An 18,189-nucleotide genomic window follows, 5' to 3' on the forward strand; every position below is an offset into this window, starting at 1 on the left:
ACATCCTATTTAATCCACTAATTATATTATAACATGTAGACAAGATATGGTGTTTCGAGTGTAGGGTTAATCATCATCACAAATCACACCTTCACACTTTCACTCCAATTTCGCTTAGGTAAAATTATGTCTTTCGTCCAAATTCTTCCTCGTTCGCACTCCACACCGTCCGGGGTACTTGTCAAAGGCAGTCCGATGTTTAACTAAGTAATCAAACTGTTCAGGGGTCACATTAAAGACTTAAATTCGCATTAAATGCAATCACCTACCTTCTTACTTTTGACTTGTATTTATATTTTTTCATATGGGTTCATCGCCCAATCCTAGCCCATTCCCTACTAAGTAGTACTTACCATTAATGTTATTTTAGGATGGTGTTCTAGGGATGTTTGCTGGTAAAGGATGTCCGTTCGGTCAACCTAAGTTGACCAGTGTGTTGATCGTCTTCTCTAGCGGTCCTTGTCCGGTCGGTCAGTACGGACGTACAATATATAAAGCATTATTAACAATCACCCACATATGCTTATGATTCCCTTTCGATTCAAAGATATTTGTTAGTTCATAACTTCTTTAAAATCACCGTTAGAAAATAGCCATATACAACATAACATAGCCTACATATCATAATCTTCAGAATCAGTTTTACATAAATTGTAAGGCTTGCCAAACTTCACACACTGAAACTTATAATGCCCCATCAATTGATGAAATAGGACAAATAAAATCGGTTGCAGAGAAATAAATTGCTTGGATGGTTCAGAAATAAATTCCCTAATCTCATTATGAGGAACAACTACCATCGTAAAGCTGCCACTTTGGCAAGACAAGTACTAAAGAATTTGGCACCCTGAGGGATGGCCTACAAGGTAAAATAAGAAAATGAAACAACTCTAAATTTTGTACACATATTGACTATTATGCCTCATGCTTAGATGGAAGGGCCAATACTAAAAAGGAAATTGCTTCAGAAAACATATTGGACTCTTCTTGCAATTGAAGTAAAGTAAGACAACATGACATTATACAAAACATAACGTGTTCAATTCTAGAATTTTAATTCAATCATACATGAGGCTAAATTGTTGGTGGAATGCGAAGGGAGAAGACTCATTAGAGGAGTGTCATTGTCCCTCAAGGTTTGCCCCAACAAAGATGCAAGTGAGAATGAGATCCTAAACCTAGTGAACGAACAGAGATCCTACACGAATACACCTGATGAAAAATGTGTTTTCATGAAAAAGGACAAAGGAGAAACAAAGAAGAGAAGGAGGGAATGTGATACGTGAACCCAATAGACGAATGAAACCCTCCAATTTAAGGTAATGTCACACACACAAGTGATGAAAATGAAAGATTAAACGAATTTGAACAAAGGAACAAAGACAAAGTCGAATAGCGAAGGAGAGCCCGAAAGCGAGAACTATTTTCAAAACTTTTTTAAACTCATAGATAACACTTATCTTATGAAACTATCTCTATTGTGTCCCAATGGATAATGATTTTTTTAAAAAAACATTATCTATTATATTTCAATAAATAATGCTTTTAAGAAAAACAATATCTATTGATCTATTTCAAATTATAAATTTTAAAAAATATTAAATATTTATAGATAACATTTTTTTTAAAACGATATCTATTATCATATCTATAAATAACATTTATTTAAAAAAGCACTACCTATTAATCTAAATATCCGTAGATAACGTTTATTTAAAAACATATTTATCTATTTGTTTATACACAATTTTGTAGTAACATAATCTCATTGTTAATATCACATGTAATCATTGTTAATATCACGAATAATTTGTTAAAGATATTAGGTTAATAAATTTTTTTTTCTTTTTAAATATTCAATTTATAGCATCTTCGACGTATTTTATGTAGGACATATGATTTCGTACTAAAAATTTTATTTCAATATAAAATTACAATTTCGATTCCCAATTATATATATATATATATATATATATATATATATATATATACTAATTAAACAATCTTGCATATAATTGTTTATGTAAAAATAAATAACCTCTAAACAAATTTAACCTTTGTTGGAGAAGTGTTAGCATTAGTCTCCTTCCTTCAAAGCGTACCCTAAATTCCCAATTTCCTTAATTCTCCTTTCTTCTCTCTTGCTTCCAAAATCATTCCTCTCTCTCACACCCTCTCTCTCTATATATCTATCTATCTATAGGTTGAACGTTGCTAGGATTTGACGTTGACGGTGCACTTCTCAACCTCTTATTCTCAGTGTGTAAGGTACCGGTTTTATTTCTGAGTCTATGTTAGGATCTCAATTTATCATTCTTTTTTGGAGTTACTGTGGGTTGCAACATGAAATGAGAATAAGGTTTGCTCTCATCTTCGCATTTCAAAATAATAATAATTGTAGTAGGGTTGTAGAAAGTAACCTCTTCTATGAAACGTTTTCAGCTCAAAGTGGCTATTTATTCCTTTATTTTGGTTTAATATTCTTTACAGTAAAAAAGCCCTAAATTGTTGATCTAAAAGATAAACCAAAAGAATTGTAGTTTGTATGTGATGATAATCTTGGTTACTTGATTGTATTTTGAACGTGTGAACGTGGCAGGTATATTATTAATGCCCGTAGTTAGTAATTGGGTATTATTATTTCTTGTTAATTGATAAAAAACTCCACTGCCAGTGGTTCTCTTGAGATTTATGTGGATTGATAGGAGTGGTATTGTGGGTATGCATAACTTAGCTCTGTTTGAATTAGCTTGCGCCCGTCTGGATAGGAGTCGCTGTGTATTGACCTGTTTGAATGAACTTCTCTATAAGCTCTTCTACCAGAGAAAACAAGAAGAGAAAAATGAACTTGACTTCTCCGTAAGTGAAAAATTAGCTTATACGCAAGTAAAATTAGAAAAACTGGAAAAGCTTTATAAGGAGAGTTTCTTCAAATTAGCTCTTGCGTAAGCTAATTTAAACTTTTCTTATTTTTCTCTTGCAGAAAGGACTTACGCAGAAACTCGTTTTGATAACTTCTCTAAAAGCTTATTTTAACTTGGGTACAAGTTATCGTAAAAAGAAGTTTCTTTCATTTCTTTATATTTTCTTAGTCTGTTAGTACTTATTGTAAAGTTCATGTAAACAAGACCATATTGTTGTCACTTTTTACACGTTTTTATTGTCATAGTTTTTTTTTTCTTGGTAGTGGTTTTCAGCTTGAACCTATACATACCTATAATATGCTATTACAGATTGAAACTTTTAAATATTTCTAGAGGGTTTAATTGATCCTTCTTACTTTCATCTGTTTATAATAAAGTTCTAATACAAATGTACATGGAAGATTAAGAGTCTGCCTTAGACACCTAGGTGCAGACCTAGGTACTACCCTAGATAGTAGACTATCAAACTACCCTTAAGTAGGCTGAATGATGATACATAGGGCAATTATTCTAACACTCTCCCTCAAGCTGGAGTATACAGATTGTATGTACCAAGCTTGGAACAAATAAACTCATTTGACCCAACATACTCCATACATATTTTTTAGTTAACAACTTTTCACTAACATAATGACAATCAATTTCTATATGTTTAGTCCTTTTTGGATTTGATGCAATGTGGAGAGCAGCTTGATTATCCAATACGTCTTCATAGTATGGATGTCACATAAGTTAAGCTCTTGAAGGAATTGCTTCATCCATATAAATTCACATGTCAGTGACGTCGTTGTCCTATACTCGGCTTTAGCTGTTGATCGAGCTACTACATTCTGTTTCTTGCTTTTCCATGAAATAATGTTTCTTCCAAGGAAAACACAATATCCGATAGTAGATCGTCTATCAATAGGCAAACCTGCCCAATCTGCATCACAGTATCCAGAGACTTGAATGTTTTCTTTATCTTCATATAGCGACCCTTGCCTGAGAGCCTTTTTGACATATCTTAGAATGCAAATGATAGCATTCCAATCGTCGACACATGGAACCTGCATGAACTGACTAACCACTCCAACTGCAAAAGATAGATCCAACCTTGGAATAGTGAGATAAATCAGTTTTCCAACCAGTTTCCTATATCTCTCCGAATCGGAGAATAACTCACCTTCTTTTGTCGTTGATTTCTTATTTGGGTCCACCCGACTGTCTACTAGTCTACAATCAATCATGTCTGTTTTTTGTAAAATATCAAGGGCGTACTTCCTTTGGGAGATTATAACACCATCTTTTGACTGAGCTACTTCAATGCCTAAGAAGTATTTTAGGCTTCCAAGTTGGTTTCTCCATAAGCTGTTGTTAGTTGTTCGTCAATCTGTGTTTGCACTCTTGCTATTCGCGGACCATTGTCATTTGTTTGCAACTCACTCTTGAAGACAAATCATATATTTCAAGAGGAGTCTCTTTGGTTATGTTGGTTTGAGTCCAATTTGGTTTACATACATTCTCTCTCGACGGTCTGAAACATTCGTGCATCTTGTTCTAAGTCGAAGTATCCATGTCTATTGTCTCATTCAAAACAAGTTGATTTTGTTGGATCAAATGACCAGCTTACATATGTATTGACTAAATGCCTAAAGAGATCTCAGATTAAGTTTATCTATTCCAAACTTAGTTCATACAATCTGTATGCTCTAGTTTGAGGAGGAGTGTTAGAATAATTAACTTGTGTGTGAGTTGGGTATGAGTTGTGTGTGAGTGTTTTCCATTTTAATCTTAGTTGTCTTAAATTGTTATAATCCTATAAATAAAGCACGAAGAAGGGTGGTGAAATAAGCTCTTCAATTATCTAATACAGATCCACTTCTCACCGTTTTTAATCTCAATATGGTATTAGAGCAGGATGTCTGAGTTTCTTCCAACTATCTCTGCTATCCGCCGGTGGCCTTAAAAGTTTAATCTTTTCTAAGTGCCTCAGTGAGTAGTCCCGCTCTCCCAATATCAAATATTTCCAGTGCCTTTATAGCTCTTTTTAATCGTCCATCATCGCTGACCACTGTCTGCTGTCGTCACTGTCGCATAGTTTAGCGGAAATACAATAAGAAAAACCAAAATTATAAAATAAAGAAGGCCATTAGTAAATGAGGCACATCCGTGCAGGTGCTGCTATCACTTCTAATATATATTAATTTGGCACATTTCATAATTGCCTTTGGGTCTAGGATGTTTGTGCTGAAATCAAGTTAGAGAATTAAGAACCAGAGTTCTTTATTTTTGCTATAATAGGTTGGCCAATTTGTTGTGTTACAAGCAATGCAGAAACTGAAATAAAATAATAATGGGCAGCAAATACAGATACTCATCAAAATACCAAATCTTAGAAAACATGAATAGAGAACATATCTCCCTTCCCAACATTTCTGACATTCCTCCAGTTCTCGATTAATCATATATTATTAAGGTGGATTTAGTCTGTCTTAGGGGAAAAAATGACATTTGAAACTTCTATACTAAAATCCTAATGCTAGAAACAAGGATAGCAACAAATGCCTTAAATATCTCACTATCTCAATGTTGTTCCTTTGTAGTGTTTAGTGTGATTAAGTTATAGAGTGTTTTTTTTTTAAATTTCCTATCAAAAAGTATTTTTTTTTATATAAACAGCAGGTGTTTGGGTAAAAAAAAATTACTTTTTTTTTTCTTTTATTATGTGTTTTTGTTACTGTTAAAATAATTAGCTTGTGTGTGAATTGTGTATTAGTTGGGTATGAGTTGTGTGTGAGTGATAGGAACCCAGAATTGAAAAGAGACAAAAGAGTAATATTCTTTATTCTATAGAGTGTATAGAACACAAAGAATAGGAGAGCAGTCTCTCCTCCAAGGGTTTCCCCTTCACAAAGAGCCAAAGCTCAATCTACAAGATTATCCAAAAGTCCCTTCACACAAGAGCTCCATGCCTTCTTATACAGGCTCCCCAACCAACTAACCAAAACTCCCAACTAATTCATAAACTGTTTTGTTTTATTTTGCACACATTACCCATTATAACCTATCATATTATATCCTATCAGTGAGTGTTTTCTTTTTTAATCTTAGTTGTCTTCCATTGTTACAATCCTATAAATCAAGGATGAAGAAGGGTGAAATAAGTTCTTCTCTTATCTAATACAAATCCACTTCCCTCTGTTTTTAATCTCAATATGGTATCAGAGCAGGTTGTCTGAGTTTCTTCCAACTATCTTTGCTATCCACCGGTGGCCTTAAAAGTTTTATCTTTTCTGAGTGCCTCAGTGAGTAGTCCCGCTCTCCCAATATCAAATATTTCTAGTGCCTTTTTAGCTATTTTTCATAGTCCATCGTCGTTGACCACTATCTGCTGTCGTCATTGTCGCATAGTTTAGTCCGGATACTAGCGGATCTGGATCGCCTCCTCGAGCGACGACCAACCTTGCCGGAATCAGGGTGAACCTACTGTCGACACGTCTCCGTGCGCCACCTTTCTCCAGACAACCTTGGGCGTCTGTTAATCACACGCCACCTCCCCGGTGTCGAAATCACACCGCGCCTCTGTCGATCATCTCGTCAGACCTCCCTCTCTCTGTTCTGACCCTTCATAGCAACCATACCAAAACAGAAGTCATGTGGTCTCACACTAGCTTTTCATGACACCTTCCAAGCATTCATCGCAAGTGGATCGCAAATTCGTCCTTGTGCCAACCCCTTTCAACCCAAGGAGCATCAAGGGTGGCAAACACTTGGTGTTAGATATATTACATCTTTTATCTTTTAGTTAGTTTGTTATTATTTCTCATTTGTATTTTGGACTTAGCCCATATTTCTTCTATTATAAATAGAGAACCCTATGTGTGTATTTAACATAAGGGAGATTAATCCAAATATAGTTTTTTACTATATTCAACATGGTATCAGAGTAGGTTCTCTGATCTTCTTCTGGGGACTCTGCTGTCTGCCGGCGGTCGGCCGCCATGGTCGTCGGCAGCCCCTAAAATTTCAATGGACAGCCCTTCTCTCTTTCTTTTTCTCTTAAATATGTGCCACAATCAGCACCAATTCAGATCCAGAGTGCCACTACTGTCGCCGCCACTTTCCGCCGCCGTCGTCGCTATCCGCCGCCGCCGACAGCCGCCGTCACCGCCGCAGTTTTAGCAGGTAACCCGCGGATCTGGACTGTCCCTTCGAGCAACGGCCAACCACGCCGGTTTCGAGAGCCAGTTCTCAGTCACGTGCTGCCACGCAACGCTTCTTCTTCTGGGGACTCTGTTGTCTGCCCACGGTCGGCCACCATGGCCGCCGGCAGCCCCTAAAATTTCAATGGACAGCCCTTCTCACTTTCTTTTTCTCTTAAATCTGTGCCACAATCAGCACCAATCCAAATCCAGAGTGCCACTATTGTCGCCGCCACTTTTCGCCGCTATCCGCCGTCGCCGACAGCCGCCGTCACCGCCGCAGTTTTAGCCGGTAACCCGCAGATCTGGACCGTCCCTTCGAGCGACGGCCAACCACGCCGGTTTCGAGAGCCAGTTCTCAGTCACGTGCTGCCACGCAACGCTTCTTTCCGGCCAGTCCGTCGCCGGCCGCCGGTCGCCGTCACAGTTTCGACCGGTGACCAGCAGATCTGAAGCGTCTCCTCGAGCGACGGCCAACCCCGCCGTAGACAAGCACAGACTCCGCTCAAAGCGCCTCCACGCGCCGCCTTCTCCTCTTCAGATCTCGGGCGCGTGTTCTGCACGCGTCGCGTTCCCGGTGTCAGAGTTTCACCGCGACGCCTCCATAGCTCTCGCTGGACCTCCCTCTCTCTGTTCAGACCTTCCAGAGCAACCATTGCTGACATCTTCGTCTGTCTTCGTCTCCGCCGTTGATTGTCCAGGCGTCGTTTGCCGCTGTCCAGGCGCAGTTTGCCGCTGTCCAGACGCTTCCAACCACTGTAGGCCCCCATCACCTCGTCAGTTAGTGATGGCAGTCCCTGTAGTTTTGTCGCTTCCAGCCACTACAGGCCCCATCAGTCAGTGATGGCAATTTAGTCCTTGCAGTTTTATAGCCGTCAACTTAATATTTTGTTTCAGCATTGTAGCTTAATATTTTGTTTTGTTTTAGTGGTCCAACAACTGTGATATTCCACATTTCCGCCCTTCATACTAAGGGGGAGTTCACACTAAGGGGGAATACGTTTCCCAGACACTGCAAGTCACATAAATATGGGTGTAGTCCCTGCAGTTCTGTAGATTTCAGCTACTACTGTTGATCCCGTCACCCAACCATCATTGATGAGGATTTAGTGTAGTCCCTGCAGTTTTGTAGATTTCAGCTACTACTGTTGATCCCGTCACTCATCCATCATTGATTGGGAATCAGTCCTTGCAGTTTGTCATTGTCCACCACTGCTCTCCTTCACCTACTTTTGAAGTTGAAGTTTCACAAGCTGCTGTTAGTCCATCTATGTTTGCCTCACACTCTTGAAGACAAATCATCTAGTTCAACACTGAGTTCATCTATTCCAAGCTTAGTTCATACAATTTGTATGCTCCAGCTTGAGGGGGAGTGTTAGATATATTACATCTTTTATCTTTTAGTTAGTTTGTTATTATTTCTCATTTGTATTTTGGGCTTAGCCCATATTTCTTCTATTATAAATAGAGAACCCTATGTGTGTATTTAACATAAGGGAGATTAATCCAAATATAGTTTTTCACTATATTCAACACTTGGAAATCCCAATTTCTCTGTGAAACCCTAAAATCGAAAAATCCCCAATTTCTTTCAGTTTTCGTTATGCAATTGTTGAACCACGAACTTATTCTTCATCACCCTTTTTGCGCCTCTTAAGTACCACCAATAGAAGCCACCAAGGTTCGCTCAATCAAAGGCTTACAACACAATCTAGCCATGGTTCCTTGTGGTGTTCTGGTTTTTGCCCCCACCACTTGCTTTCATCTTCTATTTTCTTGTGCACCACCGCTTGGTCTTTCTTTATGCACTTTTTCTAACCCTTCACCATGACTAAACTTTTTAGACCTGTTGTCTCAAAATCAGTCCTAGCTGATTCGACCCTTTGTTCATGGTAACTAAAAAAAAAGTTGAATCCCGAAAGTATGAGGGCCTTCAGGAGTGGCAGTCATAAATCACATTTGGGAATAGTTTCTCACCCAAACATAATGAAGCTTTTGGGTTACTACTGTGACGATGTGCAATTTCTCCTTGTGTACGAAGTCATGCCAAAGAGAAGCTTGGAGACTCATCTATTGTTGGAGAAATAATAACACAGAACCTGTCTTGGGACACTCAACTAAAAATAACTATTGGTGCAGCTCGGGGTTTGTCTTATCTTTCTACCAACTATCAGTATCAATTTCCAGCTAGTTAAGAAATTTCACCACCAAGTCATGGGTTGAAGGTTGGTCATGGCATGAGGGGGAGTGTGGTTGGTCATGGCATGAGGGGGAGTGTGTTTCTGGTGAGATTCAGAATTTCAGTCAACAAGCTCACTAGCCCCTTTCAGATGTGTATTGGTTTGTTTTCCTGAAAAAAATTGGATTGTTCGTTCAGTTACTTCAATGGGTCAATTCCCAATGATTTGGGAAATCTGTCAAGTCTTGGACATCCTTCATTATTTTGTCAATCAGTCACATTGTATAGTGCAAATCAAAGTCTTTATTGTCACTCAACAGCCATGTGTGTCGCTCGTAACGACATCACTACCAGCACCATAGTCTTCTTCCCTACATGTGGGTTCTCATTGCCTCTCCAATTTTGTCGAACCCTTGCATCCCTTGTGGAAAAGTCTCTTGAAGAGCCAGATCTGCAACCTTCACGGTCTATCCGGTGCATTGTCATTTCCATTGTATGTCGTGAGGCGGAGTATGTTTCAGCCATTGCAGGCCCCCATCAGTTACTGATGGCAATTTAATCCCTGTAATTTATCACTTTAAGCCATTGTAGGCCTCCCATCAGCTATTGATGGCAATTTAGTCCTTGCATTTTGTCGTTTTTAGCCACTACAGACTGTGTCTTACTTTCTCATGAAATAATGTTTCCTTCAAGAAAAACACAATATTCAGCAGTAGATCGTCTATCAATAGGCGAATCAGTACCCAGAGAATTGAAGGCTTCCCTTATCTTCATATAACAATCCCTTGTCCGGGAGCCTTTTTTACATACCTTAGAATTCGAATGATAGCATTCCAATGGCCAACACATGGAGCCTGCATGAACTGACTAACCACTCCAAGTGTGAAAGATAGATCCGACCTTGGAATAGTGACATAAATCAATTTTCTAACTAACCTTCCATATGTCTCCGGATCGGAGAATAACTCACCTTCTGTCATTAATTTCTTATTTGGGTCCATAGGACTGTCTACTGGTCTACAATCAATCATGCATGTTTCTTGTAAAATATCAAGGGCATAGTTCCTTTGGGAGATTACAACTCCATCTTTAGACTGAGCTACTTCAATGCCTAAGAAGTATTTTAGGCTTCCAAGATCCTTGGTTTCTCCATAAGTTGCTGTTATTTGTTCGTCAATTTGTGTTTACACTTTTGTGATTCGCTGACCACTATCATCTGTTTGCCACACACTCCTAAAGACGAGTCATATATTTCACGAGGAGTCTCTTTGGCTACGTTGATTTGTGTGTCCAATTTGGTTTACAGACATTCTCTCTCGACGGTCTGAAGTGCATCTTGTTGTTAGCCTAAGTACCCACGTCTATTGTCTTATTCAAGACAAGTTGATTTTGTTGGATCAAATGACCAACTTACATATGTATTGACTAAGTTCCTAAAGAGATCTCAGATTGAGTTTATATATTCCAAGTTTAGTTCATACAATCTATATGCTCTAGCTTGAAGAGGAGTATTTGTTAGGGGCTGGCGAGTATACAAAAGAAAGAGATATAGGAGAGAAAAAGAGGGAAACCGAACGGTAGAGGATATGGGTCGAACGGTGGAGAGGGTGGAGCATGAAGACCGAACGGTAAAAGGAAGAGAGAAAGAGGACCGAACAGTAGAGGATATGGGCCGAACGATTAACGACAGGGAACGAGCGGTCCAGATGATAGAAGGGGGAGAGAGACTTAACCGAGTGGTAGAAGGAAGAGGGAGCACGATGGCCGAACGGTTAGTGACAAGGAACGAGCGGTCCAGATGATAGAAGGGGGATAGAGACTTAACCGAGCGGTAGAAGGAAGAGGGAAAGAGCGCCAAACGGTGGGGAGCAGCGGGGAGCATCCTAACTGACACAACAGTTAGGATGGGCGGGAAATTTATTAGAATTTAAGGGCGTATCTCATGATATTATTAAATATAAATTAAATATAGTAAATAAGGGTGAAGATATTCTTACCCGATAATCTTAATAAATAGGCATAATTACTATGATTCTTTACCTTTTTGGGAGAGAGTGATTAGTATAAATAAAGATAGAGTCTAGGGTTAAAGACATGTTTTTATGTGTGAGATTTGTAAAGGTTATGCTCTCAGGTAACTGACGGAGATCTTGCTCCCAGTTATTGGTTGTTATCTTTGGTGCAGTATTTTCTATTCAATAACAGAAATTCAGTAAATTTCCAGTGTTCCTTATCTGTGCGAATGTGTGAGTGAGCCTACCGGTTACGACCCAAACTCAGGTATGTAACAGTATTAGAATAATTAGCTTGTGTTTGAGTTAGCTGTGTGTGAGTTGTGTATTAGTTGGGTATGAGTTGTGTGTGAGTGTTTTCCATTTTAATCTTAGTTGTCTTCCATTGTTATAATCCTATAAATAAAGGATGGAGAAGAAGGGTGAAATAAGCTCTTCACTTATCTAATACAGATCCACTTCTCTGTGTTTTTAATCTCAATACTTACATTAGACAATTTGTGCATACCCTCAAGATATTATGAAATATCTTCAAGTATTATTATCTTAGAGATGTTAGATAATCAATTATTATATCATAATATCTTAGAGATATTAGATAATCAATTATTATATAATAAATAATATAATGGAGATATCATTCATGAGTTGTTATGGCTGGAGGCTATATAGATTAGAGTCTCAGGTTTACTACTTTTTACTTTCTGAAAGTCTGCGAAGCATCACCTAATAAAACATTACACTGTGGTAGGTAACTGTAGAGGCTAAACTGTGGACATTGTTGACTTAAAAATGGGGTCCAATTCATTGAAGGATTATTTGAAACGGTATGAAAGTAACACAGAAGAAGAGAAGAAGAAAAAAAAGAAGAAGCAGAAGAAGAAAAATCAACCACAAACCACTGGCTTATTAGTCGTGGATGAAGATCCAATGTGGCAGAAACCCATAGATCTTGGAGAAGAAAACAATGATAATTCATCTGGTATATTATAAAAATATAAATGTTCGTTCATATTAGAGAATTTACCATTACTGGTTTCTGTATATAATATTATTTCATATAACCAAATTTTATTGGTTTATGTAGACGAAGAGAAACCACTAGTTGATGAAGACATTGATGTGAAGCGTATGAAGAGGCTTGAGCAGCTGAGGGCGAGACGTCCTTATCACGCTATATCTGAGGATGGAAGTGGTTGGGTTTCGCTTTCCTCTAAACCTGAAGATTTTATCGACTCAAACAATGATATGTCTCCTCCCCGTAAAAGAAAAAGTGCTGATTTATCACCTGGTCAGCGGTTGAGACGCAATGACACCCCATCACCAGATTATAGGACTTCAGATTTGCAAGACATCTCTCCCCCTCGGCGAGGTCGTCATGATTCTCCCCCTCACGATTTTTCACGTGGATCTGTGGCATCGGACATTTCACCCCCAAGGAAAAACCTGAACAATTCTGCAAGAACTGGTTTGCCTGATGTTTCTCGTGGTCGTTCACCTGAAGATTTCTCTCCATCACAACAAGACCGTCACGGTTATGAGACTTCTGATTTGCAAGATATCTCTCCACCTAGACGAAATCGTCATGATTCTCCATCTCAAGATCTTTTGCGTGGATCTGTGGCACCCGACCTTTCACCCCCGAGGAGAATCCAAAAGAATGTTGCAAGATCTGGTTTTTCTGATTCTCACCACCATTCACCTCAAGATCTATCTCCACCTCGACGTGGTCGTCATGATTCTCCTTCTCAAGATGCTTTACATGGATCTGTAGTGTCAGACCTTTCACCCCCAAGAAAAATTCAGAAGAATGTTGGAAGACTGGGTTCGTCCAGTATTTCAGTTAAAGTTGGTTCACATCCATCTTCGGATCCTGACCTATCTCCACCAAGGAAAAATACTAAGGATTCATCAAATCCAGCTAGTAAAACAGGTCTAATTTCTGGTAAAGATATAAGCGACGAGATTGAAAAAAAGAAGAGGGATGATATGTTGAGGTAATTGTTCAGTTGTTTTAATCTTGCAATTCCCCTTTCATATAATTGAAACCCTTCTTTCAGTTATACAAATATAAATGGTGGTTGCTCCCTCTGTATTTCTATGGAAGTTTTGGCGTCAGTTTTTTCACATTGCACCATTGCATTGATAACTATGTTTTGTGCAGATTTAACCAGATGGACCCTTCCATTAGTGGACGTGGTGCCGAGCCTGTATATCGTGATAAAATAAAAGGTCAAAATTTTAGTCAGATTTTTGTTGATGCTTTCGGTCAATGTATCTGATTTGACGCCTTTGTAAAACAAAATGCTGAATTTTGCAGGAGTACGCATTTCAAAGGAGGAATACTTGAAATCAAAGCAGAAAGTAGAAGAAAAACCCAAGGTATTTGGTGCACGGCATAATTTTTTCAGCATTGTTGTATCGTTTCTAGATGTAGCTTTTGGTATGCTTCTAATGGGTAACTGGCTGCATATCATATATATGAAGAAAGTATGATTCCTTATGAGGATCCTTTTTTTGTTTGTATGCAATGAGTGGCCGAAAAGATACTTAGTTTGTTTTGTTCACTTGGATATTTTCTGGAATTTCAATGATGGTGTGAAGATTGACTTGGTAATGTGCAGTGAGCATAATTAAAAGGTTGATTTTGTAAGACTTACATGCAACAGATTAGGAGATTTGTTGACTTGGTAGAACAAAAGAAATGATAAGGATCAAATTATATCCAAAAGAGTAAGATTGATTGTTATATTGTGACTAGGTGAGTTATCTAAAATTCTGTAGTAAAATGGAGCAGTAAGTTATTTGTTCCATGGAAATACATTTTAACTAAAATATATTATTGGTGCTTGATATTATTTCTACTAATATTACAATTACATCAAAAAGGACATGAAACCGTGTCATATTTGTTATCATTTGGTCCCTGTGGTGTAATTGAAGTTGAATGTTACTTCTAAGTGTGTTAAAATAGTCCTTCTTTTTATCTGTTGTTGAGCTTTTTATAAAGCTGTTTCTTGATGTATTATCTTTAGGGATCATAGGCTGACCCCTGTCCTCTTTTCTTTTCTTTTTGAACGCTACCTTTTATATATGAATACAATATATACATAAGTCAGTAGCAAGAGACTCACTAAGTTCTCTAAAATCTTAAGTATGTCAGAACATTGATGTTATTCATGATTCTCCATGAAAACTAGTAAGCTGAATTCTTGGCTATCTTTGTGATTTTCAGGAGATAGAAATAGAATGGGGTAAGGGCTTAGCTCAAAAGCGTGAAGCTGAGGCTAGACTGAAGGAACTAGAACTTGAGAAGGAGAAGCCTTTTGCACGGACTAGGTATGCATAAAGTACTTAGAAACATGGTTTCTAGATTGTTCAAAATTTGTTATCATAATATTATAGCAACCTATGATGTACAAACATCATATGGGGTATACAAAATACCATGTGTATATGGGACACGAGTTGGTGACAATTGTTCTTAAGTGGTTTGAATTTTTCGTAAACCTGGTAATCTTGTGAAAGAATTTTTGTGAGCCAACTCTTGTCTCTCTATCGTCGACTCTTTAATGCCTCAGCGATTATCATATCTAGCCCAATTGCTTTGTCATGATCCATCTTCTTTGATACATATTTTACTTTATGCTCCAGGATACTGAAGATAAAAGTTTTTCTTTCGGTCCCCATTCATGTATATAGATTATCATTTAAATAGAAATTCACGACCATCATTAAATATATTTTGAGGTAATCTGGATTATCATGAATTTAATCACAAGAGATGGTCTTTTTTGCACCTGTTTGACCTTAAGTTCGTTTTTTAGGGGGGTGTCAGTGCCATATAGTTACTTAGTTTACCATGTACCAGCATGGAAATTTACTTATAAATTATTTGTATGTTAGTTAAAATCCCACTGGGAGCAAGTTCTGGACTGTCATTATTTGAATGCCGATGTATAATTGTGAGTTGATGTCATTGATTAAGGTTCTCTTTTCCTTCTCGTCTCAGTGTCTCTTATGCTGTATGTGCATTTGTGTCTTACAGAGATGATCCTGAACTAGACAAAATGTTTAAGGAGAGATTAAGGTGGGGTGATCCCATGGCACATCTAGTAAAGGTAATTCAAAAGATTTTATGTTGCTTGGTGTGTGAGATGGAGTTTGATCAGTTTTTACATGTTTCTTGTGCCAATTGTCATTTGCAGAAAAAATATCCAGAGCCTGTTCTTCCAAACTTGGGGGAAAATGAGAAGATGAAGGAATCAGGTTTTGTAGTCCCGCAGGATATTCCAAATCATAGCTGGTTAAAAAGAGGTTTAGACGCTGCCCCAAATCGCTATGGAATAAGGCCCGGACGACACTGGGATGGTGTTGATCGCAGTAATGGTTGGTTCTTGATTCTTCCTTCCCTTTTCTCATGTAAATAGCCTTAAATGATTGACTCATCGCTGCCGTTTGCAGGGTTCGAAAAGGATATGTTTAAGAGAACAAATGAGAGGCAAGCCAGAGACAGAGAAGCTTATCTTTGGTCCGTCTCTGATATGTAAAATGTGGCAGTACAATGACACAAAGGAGTATTCTGGAGTCATGTTTGTGTTAACTATATGAGTTTGAGGGATGTGATGCTGATATGTCCAGAGGAAAATTTTTGGTTCCATCACTCTAAGGTGCAGTCTTTACTGGAAAAGTTTATCTGCCTTAGTTATCCTCAGCATCTTCTCACTAGTCTTAATATTCGGATCCTATACAAAGAATGAGAATATGTTATTAGCTTCCTCAGTTTCATATTCCAATTGCTTTGATTAGCTATAACTTGGTTGTGATATTTTCGAGTTTTTGAGAGGTTATCACAAGTTGTTCAATGTAATTTAGACCATTTTTCACTACTTTAGTTTAAAGATGACTGTCTTTTTTGAGTTTCATTCGAACTTTTGGGGGATCAAGTTTTGTTAAATAAAGCAAGCTAAAATTCATTTTTATGAAGATCCAAATTTGAGTCTAACCTCACAGCAGGAAGCATAAAAATACTCCCTGAGTTTCATTATTTTAATTTAGTTTAAATTTATCTGATAATTCTGGTTATATTAAAAGTAGTTTTTATATTAATTAAAATTTGTCTCAGATAATACTTCTAAAATGATTAATTTTTTTTAATCATACTGCATTTTATAGTTGCACTCTTGCGTAAATTGCTTTATCTCTTAAACCCTCAAGCATCAAGGGTTTGGACTTAAATTGCGTGTATTTGGAGTAATAGAACAAAAAGAAAAGACTTTGGTTATGTAATGGATTCGGTTATGAAACCTTGATTATGAACCAAAACAATGTCCATTTCAGATTTTGTTAGACTTTATTTTTCAAGAATTAACATTAGGAATATTGGTTCACATACTAATATCAGTCGCAATTTAGGGAATAATATTTTAAAAGTAATATGTAATTAATTTTATTTAGACGGTAAAATAAAATTCTGGAATAGAGGGTAATTTATACAAAAGTAATATTTAACTTGTTTTCTTTCTTAAGTGCAAATTATATATTTTTTTGCATAGAAGATTGTCATTGTGAAATGGAAATTGAATAACTTTTTTTTCCATATAATTGCTCTCTAAATTTCAATTTTTATTTTTTATATAAATTAATTTTATCTTTAAAAATTCATTTATTTTTTCCTTATGTTATTTTTCTGGATATTTCTTTATAAAACAGTTTGTCTTAAGTCATATTGGCAACTTATTGGTGTGTCCAGGTCAAAAAATAATGAAGTAATATTTCATCCAACTTTTTTCTATATATTTTTTTTCTCATATAAAAGTAATTCTTTTATAATATAATTAGGCCTATATAGAAATGTATTGTTTTTATCTGTCTCAATATTAATAAATAATAGCTTATTTGATTAAATATTAGCATTAGCATGAATAATGTATGACATTTTATAAGATATACATATTTGTTATTTTCTTTTTTTTGTCTTACAATCATTTCTATCTTAAAATAATAAAATACATTTTATCTATTTAGAATTTTTATTAAAAAATTATATTAACTAAAATATGATTAAATTATAAACTATAAATCTTATTTTACTAATTCGGTACTGTGAAATTAAATTAAGCCTTCTTCATTTTATAATTATTTTAATATGTTCATAATGTAAACAAACACAATAATACGATGTAAACAAATTTATATTGAATTTTATAATAAAAATAATTATAATATTCTTTTTGAAATGGAAATAAAAATATTTAAATCCCCTCCTTCGTTTATATGCGATGTAAAGAAAATAACAATTCTCAATACATTCTCATAATATTTATGTGTCCCATTTTTATTTATTTTTACATGTTAAGTTATCAATATTTACATTTCATTGAAAAAAATAACGTGTTATATATATATATATATATGGAAGATTTTTGTGTCCCAAAAAAGGTGCTAATGAGATATTACAAAGATGATGAAATGCAATCTGACTTCTACTTGAAGTTATCCAACACATGGAGAAGACCCAATTGAAGCAAGCTGATATCATAACTTGATTGAAAATTTGAGGTACTTGAAGAACATATGGTCATACTTTATACTAAGTGTGAGAATAACTAGTCGTTTTATGAAGGAATGAAAGTATTTTTATTGGAAAACATTGAAACAAATATTAGGTTGTTCTATACCAAATCGGATAATTATTGACTTAGTAAATACTCAGATAGTGGTTCGTGTGGAGACATGGATAATCGAAAGAGTACGACAAACTATGTTTCCTAGGGGAACACAACTTTTACTTGACTATAAAAAAAACAATCCATTGTGACGCTATCCATATGATACCAAGTATGTAGTAACACTCTGAAGTGTGCAGCATGTAGTATGGATTAAAAATATGC

General features: G+C 36.5%; 1 protein-coding gene across 4 annotated transcripts; it reads left to right on the plus strand.

Moving 5' to 3' along the window:
- Positions 1 to 2,071: 2,071 nt before the first annotated feature.
- On the plus strand, positions 2,072 to 16,221 carry LOC124826329 (pre-mRNA-splicing factor of RES complex protein). 4 transcript variants are annotated; one of them, XM_088101820.1, is made up of 9 exons: positions 2,072 to 2,359; positions 12,048 to 12,278; positions 12,384 to 13,293; positions 13,461 to 13,528; positions 13,617 to 13,678; positions 14,532 to 14,635; positions 15,345 to 15,417; positions 15,505 to 15,685; positions 15,761 to 16,221. In XM_088101820.1, exons 2-9 carry the CDS (start codon positions 12,089 to 12,091, stop codon positions 15,844 to 15,846), a joined length of 1,674 nt encoding a protein of 557 aa, XP_087957946.1. In that variant the 5' UTR covers positions 2,072 to 2,359; positions 12,048 to 12,088; the 3' UTR covers positions 15,847 to 16,221. The 4 variants fall into 4 exon arrangements, with proteins under 4 accessions (XP_087957946.1, XP_087957945.1, XP_087957948.1 ...); XM_088101819.1 differs by having other exon boundaries at positions 2,072 to 2,268; XM_088101821.1 differs by lacking the exon at positions 2,072 to 2,359 and adding an exon at positions 10,702 to 11,564.
- Positions 16,222 to 18,189: the final 1,968 nt, after the last annotated feature.

This window comes from Vigna umbellata, chromosome 11 (genome assembly GCF_029865625.1).
Source record: "Vigna umbellata cultivar VRB3 chromosome 11, Vumbellata_1.0, whole genome shotgun sequence".
NCBI lineage: Eukaryota > Viridiplantae > Streptophyta > Magnoliopsida > Fabales > Fabaceae > Vigna > Vigna umbellata.